Raw genomic sequence first — 12,500 nt, 5'->3', positions numbered from 1 at the left:
TGATGCAACACCAACATCCATTTCTTTATACTCAGACAGGTTACTGTGTCTACTACTACTGTGTCTACTACTACTACTGTGTCTACTACTACTGTGTCTACTACTACTACTGCGTCTACTACTACTGTGTCTACTACTACTACTATGTCTACTACTACTACTGTGTCTACTACTACTGTGTCTACTACTACTGTGTCTATTACTACTGTGTCTACTACTACTACTGTGTCTACTACTACTACTGTGTCTACTACTACTGTGTCTACTACTACTGTGTCTACTACTATAACTGTGTCTACTACTACTACTGTGTCTACTACTACTACTGTGTCTACTACTACTACTGTGTCTACTACTACTGTGTCTACTACTACTGTGTCTACTACTACTACTACTGTGTCTACTACTACTGTGTCTACTACTACTGTGTCTACTACTACTACTGTGTCTACTACTACTGTGTCTACTACTACTGTGTCTACTACTACTGTGTCTACTACTACTGTGTCTACTACTACTACTGTGTCTACTACTACTGTGTCTACTACTACTACTGTGTCTACTACTACTGTGTCTACTACTACTACTGTGTCTACTACTACTGTGTCTACTACTACTGTGTCTACTACTACTGTCTACTACTACTGTGTCTACTACTACTACTGTGTCTACTACTACTGTGTCTACTACTACTGTGTCTACTACTACTGTGTCTACTACTACTGTGTCTACTACTACTACTGTGTCTACTACTACTGTGTCTACTACTACTGTGTCTACTACTACTACTGTGTCTACTACTACTGTGTCTACTACTACTGTGTCTACTACTACTACTGTGTCTACTACTACTGTGTCTACTACTACTACTGTGTCTACTACTGCTGTGTCTACTACTACTACTGTGTCTACTACTACTGTGTCTACTACTACTGTGTCTACTACTACTGTGTCTACTACTACTACTGTGTCTACTACTACTGTGTCTACTACTACTACTGTGTCTACTACTACTGTGTCTACTACTACTGTGTCTACTACTACTGTGTCTACTACTACTGTGTCTACTACTACTACTGTGTCTACTACTACTGTGTCTACTACTACTGTGTCTACTACTACTGTGTCTACTACTACTGTGTCTACTACTACTGTGTATACTACTGCTGTGTCTACTACTACTACTGTGTCTGCTGTACAGATATTAGGCGTACAGAAGGAAGCTAATACGCATATTTTTCGACCAAGTATAAATAAATTCCCCATGTGTGGAAATCCTTAAAACGGCCCATGGCTATGCACACACACACACACACACACACACACACACACACACCCCTCTGTCTCCTAACAGTACTCTGTAATATTAGTCCTCTTCTCCTCTCTCTCTTCAGGAAAGACTCGATTTTGCCATGAAGGAGATCATCTTTGACCTGCTGTGTGTCGGGAAGCCTGCGAAAGCGTTCAGTCTCAACCCAGAGGTAACAAACACAGTGGCAAGCAGGTCGGGGCCCCTAAAGCTCTACTCCAGACATTTCATAAGCCATGGGACAATTATTTTATTTTTAAATTACAGGAAAGTGGCTTTAAAGCTGCAATATGTATGTTTTTGGGTGACCTGACCAAATTCACTTAGAAATGTAAGTTATAGATCTGTCATTCTCATTGAAAGCAAGTCTAAGAAGCGGTAGTAAATATGTTCTATTTACGCTATTTCTAGGCCTACTGTTATTAACTTTTCAGTTTTGTACACCAGCTTCAAATAGCTTGAAAATATAATAATAATGGTTATTTAAAAAATATTCCACAGTGGTTTAGATGGTCAAATTCTTCTCTACTTGCTTGTTTTGTCACATAAACTGAAATTAGGTGAACTTTTTGAATTTTAGCAAACAGGAAATGGCGGAGCGATTTCTGCATTTCTGCAAAACGGCAAAATGTTCTTTCACCCTCTTGGCAAAATGTGTAGAATAGCATTGAGATTAGCTTTAAAACAGCATCATTTTCTCTGCCTCATGGCAACATGTGTAGAAGTTCAAGTAGATAGCTATTTCCCTTTAAAAAATGGTTTTCATTGTTCGGAGCCTCGCTAACTACACTACACCACTGACCTGATGCCTATAGCAGAAGGCTGGGGAGCCTCAAATGTATACTAATACTGTGTGTGTGTGCGTGTGTGTTGTGTGTGTGTGTGTGTGTTGTGTCTCCGTAGCGTATGAACATAGGTCTGAGGGCCTTCCTGGTGATAGCTGATGCCCTGCAGCAGAAGGACGGGGAGCCTCCCATGCCCAACACTGGAGCCACTCTGCCCTCTGGAAACTCTCTGAAGAAGAAGAAGACTTACCTCAGCAAGACGCTCACTGAGGACGAGGCCCAACTCATAGGTGTGTGTGCGTTTGTGTGTGTGTGCAGCTTGTGGGTGTGTGTGTGTGTGTGTGTGTGTGTGTGTGTGTGTGTGTGTGTGTATTTGCCCCATGAAGTGGCACTAGAGACGCTCTCCCACTAGTGATGGGGGATCGATACAGTTACATATCGCAATAATATTTTATATGATATTATGTCGATACTTTGTCTCCAAGTATCAATTTGTAAAAATAATATATTGTTTTATTTCTTTCTGTTGCTAGATAGTGTTAGCTAGCGCTAGTCGGCTGTACCTGCTTCAAAACTCTGGTATTTTTCATCCTATAGTTTGTTCTCCATCTTTTTTTAAAATAGTGAGCCAACATGTTTTCAGAACTTTTATTGTCGGGATCAAAACCAATTTTCCCATGTTCTCTCGCAGCAGACATGTAGTGAGCAATATGTTTGGAACATCAAATCACAATAAAATCACAGTATCCTATCACAACACATATAGAATCTTGAGAATCACAATACATATAGAATTTTGAGAATCACAATACATATAGAATCTTGAGAATCACAATACATTTAGAATCTTGAGAATCACAATACATATAGAATCTTGAGAATCACAATACATATAGAATCTTGAGAATCACAATACATATAGAATCTTGAGAATCACAATACATATAGAATCTTGAGAATCACAATACATTTGGAATCTTGATAATCACAATACATTTAGAATCTTGAGAGTCACAATACATATATAATCTTGAGAGTCACAATACATTTAGAATCTTGAGAATCACAATACATTTAGAATCTTGAGATTCACAATACATTTAGAATCTTGAGATTCACAATACATTTAGAATCTTGAGAATCACAATACATATAGAATCTTGAGAATCACAATACATATAGAATCTTGAGAATCACAATACATATAGAATCTTGAGAATCACAATACATATAGAATCTTGAGATTCACAATACATATAGAATCTTGAGATTCACAATACATTTAGAATCTTGAGAATCACAATTCTTGAGAATCACAACACATATAGAATCTTGAGAATCACAATACATATAGAATCTTGAGAATCACAATACATATAGAATCTTGAGAATCACAATACATTTGGAATCTTGATAATCACAATACATTTAGAATCTTGAGAGTCACAATACATATATAATCTTGAGAGTCACAATACATTTAGAATCTTGAGAATCACAATACATTTAGAATCTTGAGATTCACAATACATTTAGAATCTTGAGATTCACAATACATTTAGAATCTTGAGAATCACAATACATATAGAATCTTGAGAATCACAATACATATAGAATCTTGAGAATCACAATACATATAGAATCTTGAGAATCACAATACATATAGAATCTTGAGATTCACAATACATATAGAATCTTGAGATTCACAATACATTTAGAATCTTGAGAATCACAATACATATAGAATCTTGAGAATCACAACACATATAGAATCTTGAGAATCACAATACATATAGAATCTTGAGAATCACAATACATATAGAATCTTGAGAATCACAATACATATTCAATCTTGAGAATCACAATACATATAGAATCTTGAGAATCACAATACATATAGAATCTTGAGAATCACAACACATATAGAATCTTGAGAATCACAATACATATAGAATCTTGAGAATCACAATACATATAGAATCTTGAGAATCACAATACATATAGAATCTTGAGAATCACAATACATTTAGAATCTTGAGAATCACAATACATATAGAATCTTGAGAATCACAATACATATAGAATCTTGAGAATCACAATACATATAGAATCTTGAGAATCACAATACATATAGAATCTTGAGAATCACAATACATATTCAATCTTGAGAATCACAATACATATAGCATCTTGAGAATCACAATATATTTAGAATCTTGAGAATCACAATACATATAGAATCTTGAGAATCACAATACATATAGAATCTTGAGAATCACAATACATATAGAATCTTGAGAATCACAATACATACATATAGAATCTTGAGAATCACAATACATTTAGAATCTTGAGAATCAAATACATATAGAATCTTGAGAATCACAATACATATAGAATCTTGAGAATCACAATACATATAGAATCTTGAGAATCTTGAGAAATCACAATACATATAGAATCTTGAGAATCACAATACATATAGAATCTTGAGAATCACAATACATATAGAATCTTGAGAATCACAATACATATAGAATCTTGAGATTCACAATACATATAGAATCTTGAGAATCACAATACATTTAGAATCTTGAGAATCACAATACATATAGAATCTTGAGAATCACAACACATATAGAATCTTGAGAATCACAATACATATAGAATCTTGAGAATCACAATACATATAGAATCTTGAGAATCACAATACATATAGAATCTTGAGAATCACAATACATATAGAATCTTGAGAATCACAATACATATAGAATCTTGAGAATCACAATACATATAGAATCTTGAGAATCACAATACATATAGAATCTTGAGAATCACAATACATATAGAATCTTGAGAATCACAATACATATAGAATCTTGAGAATCACAATACATTTAGAATCTTGAGAATCACAATACATATAGAATCTTGAGAATCAATACATATAGAATCTTGAGACATATAGAATCTTGAGAATCACAATACATATAGAATCTTGAGAATCACAATACATATAGAATCTTGAGAATCACAATACATATAGAATCTTGAGAATCACAATACATATAGAATCTTGAGAATCACAATACATATAGAATCTTGAGAATCATACATATAGAATCTTGAGAATCACAATACATATAGAATCTTGAGAATCACAATACATTTAGAATCTTGAGAATCACAATACATATAGAATCTTGAGAATCACAATACATATAGAATCTTGAGAATCACAATACATATAGAATCTTGAGAATCACAATACATATAGAATCTTGAGAATCACAATACATATAGAATCTTGAGAATCACAATACATATAGAATCTTGAGAATCACAATACATTTAGAATCTTGAGAATCACAATACATATAGAATCTTGAGAATCACAATACATATAGAATCTTGAGAATCACAATACATATAGAATCTTGAAAGAATCTTGAGAATCACATATAGAATCTTGAGAATCACAATACATATAGAATCTTGAGAATCACAATACATATAGAATCTTGAGAATCACAATACATATAGAATCTTGAGAATCACAATACATATAGAATCTTGAGAATCACAATACATATAGAATCTTGAGAATCACAATACATATAGAATCTTGAGAATCACAATACATTAGAATCTTGAGAATCACAATACATATAGAATCTTGAGAATCACAATACATATAGAATCTTGAGAATCAATCATATAGAATCTTGAGAATCACAATACATATAGAATCTTGAGAATCACAATACATTTAGAATCTTGAGAATCACAATACATATAGAATCTTGAGAATCACAATACATATAGAATCTTGAGAATCACAATACATATAGAATCTTGAGAATCACAATACATATAGAATCTTGAGAATCACAATACATATAGAATCTTGAGAATCACAATACATATAGAATCTTGAGAATCACAATACATATAGAATCTTGAGAATCACAATACATATAGAATCTTGAGAATCACAATACATATAGAATCTTGAGAATCACAATACATATAGAATCTTGAGAATCACAATACATATAGAATCTTGAGAATCACAATATCACAATACATATAGAATCTTGAGAATCACAATACATATAGAATCTTGAGAATCACAATACATATAGAATCTTGAGAATCACAATACATATAGAATCTTGAGAATCACAATACATATAGAAATCTTGAATCTTGAGAATCACAATACATATAGAATCTTGAGAATCACAATACATATAGAATCTTGAGAATCACAATACATTTAGAATCTTGAGAATCACAATACATTTAGAATCTTGATTGAGAATCACAATACATATAGAATCTTGAGATCTTGAGAATCACAATACATATAGAATCTTGAGAATCACAATACATATAGAATCTTGAGAATCACAATACATATAGAATCTTGAGAATCACAATACATTTAGAATCTTGAGAATCACAATACATATAGAATCTTGAGAATCATCTTGAGAATCACAATACATATAGAATCTTGAGAATCACAATAATCTTGAGAATCACAATACATAGAATCTTGAGAATCACAATAGATTTAGAATCTTGAGAATCACAATACATATAGAATCTTGAGAATCACAATACATATAGAATCTTGAGAATATAGAATCTTGAGAATCACAATACATATAGAATCTTGAGAATCACAATACATATAGAATCTTGAGAGATCACAATACATTTAGAATCTTGAGAATCACAATACATTTAGAATCTTGAGAATCACAATACATTTAGAATCTTGAGAATCACAATACATATAGAATCTTGAGAATCACAATACATATAGAATCTTGAGAATCACAATACATATAGAATCTTGAGAATCACAATACATATAGAATCTTGAGAATCACAATACATTTAGAATCTTGAGAATCACAATACATATAGAATCTTTAGAATCTTGAGAATCACAATACATTTAGAATCTTGAGAATCACAATACATATAGAATCTTGAGAATCACAATACATATAGAATCTTGAGAATCACAATACATATAGAATCTTGAGAATCACAATACATATAGAATCTTGAGATCACAATTGAATCTTGAGAATCACAATACATATAGAATCTTGAGAATCACAATACATTTAGAATCTTGAGAATCACAATACATATAGAATCTTGAGAATCACACATATAGAATCTTGAGAATCACAATACATATAGAATCTTGAGAATCACAATACATATAGAATCTTGAGAATCACAATACATATAGAATCTTGAGAATCACAATACATATAGAATCTTGAGAATCACAATACATATAGAATCTTGAGAATCACAATACATTGAGAAATCACAATACATATAGAATCTTGAGAATCACAATACATATAGAATCTTGAGAATCACAATACATATAGAATCTTGAGAATCACAATACATATAGAATCTTGAGAATTACATATATAGAATCTTGAGAATCACAATACATTTAGAATCTTGAGAGTCAATTTTAGAATCTTGAGAATCACAATACATATAGAATCTTGAGAATCACAATACATATAGAATCTTGAGGATCACAATACATATAGAATCTTGAGAATCACAATACATATAGAATCTTGAGAGAATCACAATACATATAGAATCTTGAGAATCTTGAATCTTGAGAATCACAATACATATAGAATCTTGAGAATCACAATACATTTCTTGAGAATCTTATAGAATCTTGAAATCACAATACATATAGAATCTTGAGAATCACATATAGAATCATATAGAATCTTGAGAATCACAATACATATAGAATCTTGAGAAATCATATATAGAATCTTGAGAATCACAATACATATAGAATCTTGAGAATCACAATACATTTAGAATCTTGAGAATCACAATACATATAGAATCTTGAGAATCACAATACATTTCTTGAGAATCTTGAATCTTGAGAATCACAATACATATAGAATCTTGAGAATCACAATACATATAGAATCTTGAGAATCACAATACATATAGAATCTTGATCTTATAGAATCTTGAGAATCACAATACATATAGAATCTTGAGAATCTTGAATCTTGAAATCACAATACATATAGAATCTTGAGAATCACAATACATATAGAATCTTGAGAATCACAATACATATAGAATCTTGAGAATCACAATACATATAGAATCTTGAGAATCACAATACATATAGAATCTTGAGAATCACAATACATATAGAATATTGAGAATCACAATACATTTAGAATCTTGAGAATCACAATACATATAGAATCTTGAGAATCACAATACATATAGAATCTTGAGAATCACAATACATATAGAATCTTGAGAATCACAACACATATAGAATCTTGAGAATCACAATACATATAGAATCTTGAGAATCACAATACATTTAGAATCTTGAGAGTCACAATACATTTAGAATCTTGAGAATCACAATACATTTAGAATATTGAGAATCACAATACATATAGAATCTTGAGAATCACAATGCATATAGAATCTTGAGAATCACAACACATATAGAATCTTGAGAATCACAATACATATAGAATCTTGAGAATCACAATACATATAGAATCTTGAGCATCACAATACATATAGAATCTTGAGAATCACAATACATTTAGAATCTTGAGAATCACAATACATATAGAATCTTGAGAATCACAACACATATAGAATCTTGAGAATCACAATACATATAGCATCTTGAGAATCACAATACATATTCAATCTTGAGAATCACAATACATATAGAATCTTGAGAATCACAATATAGAATCTTGAGAATCACAATACATATAGAATCTTGAGAATCACACTTGAGAATCACAATACATATAGAATCTTGAGAATCACAATACATATAGAATCTTGAGAATCACAATACATATAGAATCTTGAGAATCACAATACATTTAGAATCTTGAGAATCACAATACATTTAGAATCTTGAGAATCACAATACATATAGAATCTTGAGAATCACAATACATATAGAATCTTGAGAATCACAATACATATAGAATCTTGAGAATCACAATACATATAGAATCTTGAGAATCACAATACATATAGAATCTTGAGAATCACAATACATATAGAATCTTGAGAATCACAATACATTTAGAATCTTGAGAATCACAATACATATAGAATCTTGAGAATCACAACATATAGAATCTTGAGAATCACAATACATATAGAATCTTGAGAATCAATATATAGAATCTTGAGAATCACATATTCAATCTTGAGAATCACAATACATATAGAATCTTGAGAATCACAATATATTTATCTTGAGAATCACAATTATAGAATCTTGAGAATCACAATACATATAGAATCTTGAGAATCACAACACATATAGAATCTTGAGAATCACAATACATATAGAATCTTGAGAATCACAATACATATAGAATCTTGAGAATCACAATACATATAGAATCTTGAGAATCACAATACATTTAGAATCTTGAGAATCACAATACATATAGAATCTTGAGAATCACAACACATATAGAATCTTGAGAATCACAATACATATAGAATCTTGAGAATCACAATACATATAGAATCTTGAGAATCGCAATACATATTCAATCTTGAGAATCACAATACATATAGAATCTTGAGAATCACAATATATTTAGAATCTTGAGAATCACAATACATATAGAATCTTGAGAATCACAATACATATAGAATCTTGAGATTCACAACACATATAGAATCTTGAGAATCACAATACATATAGAATCTTGAGAATCACAATACATATAGAATCTTGAGAATCACAATACATATAGAATCTTGAGAATCACAATACATATAGAATCTTGAGAATCACAATACATATAGAATCTTGAGAATCACAATACATATAGAATCTTGAGAATCACAATACATTTAGAATCTTGAGAATCACAATACATATAGAATCTTGAGAATCACAATACATATAGAATCTTGAGAATCACAATACATATAGAATCTTGAGAATCACAATACATTTGGAATCTTGAGAATCACAATACATATAGAATCTTGAGAATCACAATACATATAGAATCTTGAGAATCACAATACATATAGAATCTTGAGAATGATGAGTATCGCAGTACATATCGTATTGGCATCGACAGGGCCTTCAGAAAGTATTCACACCTCTTGACCTTTTCCACATCTTGTTGTGTTACAGCCTGAATATAAAATGGAATGAATAGAGATGTTGTTTTCTTCGTCACTGTCCTACACACAATACCCCATAATTTCAAAGTGGAATTATGTTTTTAGAAATGTTTACATCATTAATAAAAAATGTAAAGCTGAAATGTCTTGTCAGTAACTATTCAACACCTTTGTTATGACAAGCCTAAATATGTTCAGTATTAAAACCCCTAAGGTCAATGTCCAGGCCTATCTGGGGTCTATGTCTATCTGGGGTCTATGTCTATCTGGGGTCCAGGCCTATCTGGGGTCTATGTCTATCTGGGGTCTATGTCTATCTGGGGTCTATGTCTATCTGGGGTCTATGTCTATCTGGGGTCCATGTCTATCTGGGGTCCATGTCTATCTGGGGTCTATGTCTATCTGGGGTCTATGTCTATCTGGGGTCTATGTCTATCTGGGGTCCATGTCTATCTGGGGTCCATGTCTATCTGGGGTCCATGTCTATCTGGGGTCTATGTCTATCTGGGGTCTATGTCTATCTGGGGTCTATGTCTATCTGGGGTCCATGTCTATCTGGGGTCCAGGCCTATCTGGGGTCTATGTCTATCTGGGGTCCATGTCTATCTGGGGTCCATGTCTATCTGGGGTCTATCTGGGGTCTATGTCTATCTGGGGTCCATGTCTATCTGGGGTCTATGTCTATCTGGGGTCCATGTCTATCTGGGGTCCATGTCTATCTGGGGTCCATGTCTATCTGGGGTCTATGTCTATCTGGGGTCTAGGGTCCATGTCTATCTGGGGTCCATGTCTATCTGGGGTCCATGTCTATCTGGGGTCCATGTCTATCTGGGGTCTGGGGTCTATGTCTATCTGGGGTCTAGGGTCCATGTCTATCTGGGGTCCGGGGTCCATGTCTATCTGGGGTCTATGTCTATCTGGGGTCCATGTCTATCTGGGGTCCATGTCTATCTGGGGTCTGGGGTCCATGTCTATCTGGGGTCCATGTCTATCTGGGGTCTGGTGGTCCATGTCTGTCTGGGGTCCATGTCTATCTGGGGTCCATGTCTATCTGGGGTCCATGTCTATCTGGGGTCCATGTCTATCTGGGGTCTGGGGACTATCTGGGGTCTATGTCTATCTGGGGTCCATGTCTATCTGGGGTCCATGTCTATCTGGGGTCCATGTCTATCTGGGGTCCATGTCTATCTGGGGTCTGGGGTCCATGTCTATCTGGGGTCTGGGGTCCATGTCTATCTGGGGTCCATGTCTATCTGGGGTCCGGGGTCCATGTCTATCTGGGGTCCGGGGTCCATGTCTATCTGGGGTCCATGTCTATCTGGGGTCCATGTCTATCTGGGGTCCATGTCTATCTGGGGTCTATGTCTATCTGGGGTCTATGTCTATCTGGGGTCTATGTCTATCTGGGGTCTCTGTCTATCTGGGGTCCATGTCTATCTGGGGTCCATGTCTATCTGGGGTCTCTGTCTATCTGGGGTCCATGTCTATCTGGGGTCCGGGGTCTATCTGGGGTCCATGTCTATCTGGTGTCCATGTCTATCTGGTGTCCAGGTCTATCTGGGGTCTATGTCTATCTGGGGTCTGGGGTCCATGTCTATCTGGGGTCCATGTCTATCTGGGGTCCATGTCTATCTGGGGTCTGGGGTCCATGTCTATGTGGGGTCTGGGGTCCATGTCTATCTGGGGTCCATGTCTATCTGGGGTCCATGTCTATCTGGGGTCCATGTCTATCTGGGGTCCATGTCTATCTGGGGTCTGGGGTCTATGTCTATCTGGGGTCCATGTCTATCTGGGGTCCATGTCTATATGGGGTCCATGTCTATCTGGGGTCTGGGGTCCATGTCTATCTGGGGTCTGGTGTCTATGTCTATCTGGGGTCTATGTCTATCTGGGGTCCATGTCTATCTGGTGTCTATGTCTATCTGGGGTCTGGGGTCCATGTCTATCTGGGGTCTATGTCTATCTTGGGTCTGGGGTCCATGTCTATCTGGGGTCTATGTCTATCTGGGGTCTATGTCTATCTGGGGTCTATGTCTATCTGGGGTCCATGTCTATCTGGGGTCCATGTCTATCTGGGGTCCGGGGTCTATCTGGGGTCTGGGGTCCATGTCTATCTGGGGTCCGGGGTCTATGTCTATCTGGGGTCCGGGGTCTATGTCTATCTGGGGTCCGGGGTC

The 12,500-nt window shown here is 34.5% G+C and overlaps 1 protein-coding gene across 1 annotated transcript in view; it reads left to right on the top strand.

Moving 5' to 3' along the window:
- Positions 1–12,500, top strand: part of fryb (furry homolog b (Drosophila)) — a 208,516-nt gene that overhangs the window by 99,381 nt on the left and 96,635 nt on the right. Inside the window, 2 exon segments of the mRNA XM_065004939.1 lie at positions 1,395–1,481; positions 2,213–2,384. Coding sequence (XP_064861011.1) covers positions 1,395–1,481; positions 2,213–2,384 — 259 coding nt within the window.

Source organism: Oncorhynchus nerka, linkage group LG19 (assembly GCF_034236695.1).
Source record: "Oncorhynchus nerka isolate Pitt River linkage group LG19, Oner_Uvic_2.0, whole genome shotgun sequence".
In the NCBI taxonomy this organism is placed as follows: domain Eukaryota; kingdom Metazoa; phylum Chordata; class Actinopteri; order Salmoniformes; family Salmonidae; genus Oncorhynchus; species Oncorhynchus nerka.
Note: the sequence above shows the minus strand (reverse complement) of the source record. Positions and strands in the feature narration are given on the sequence as shown.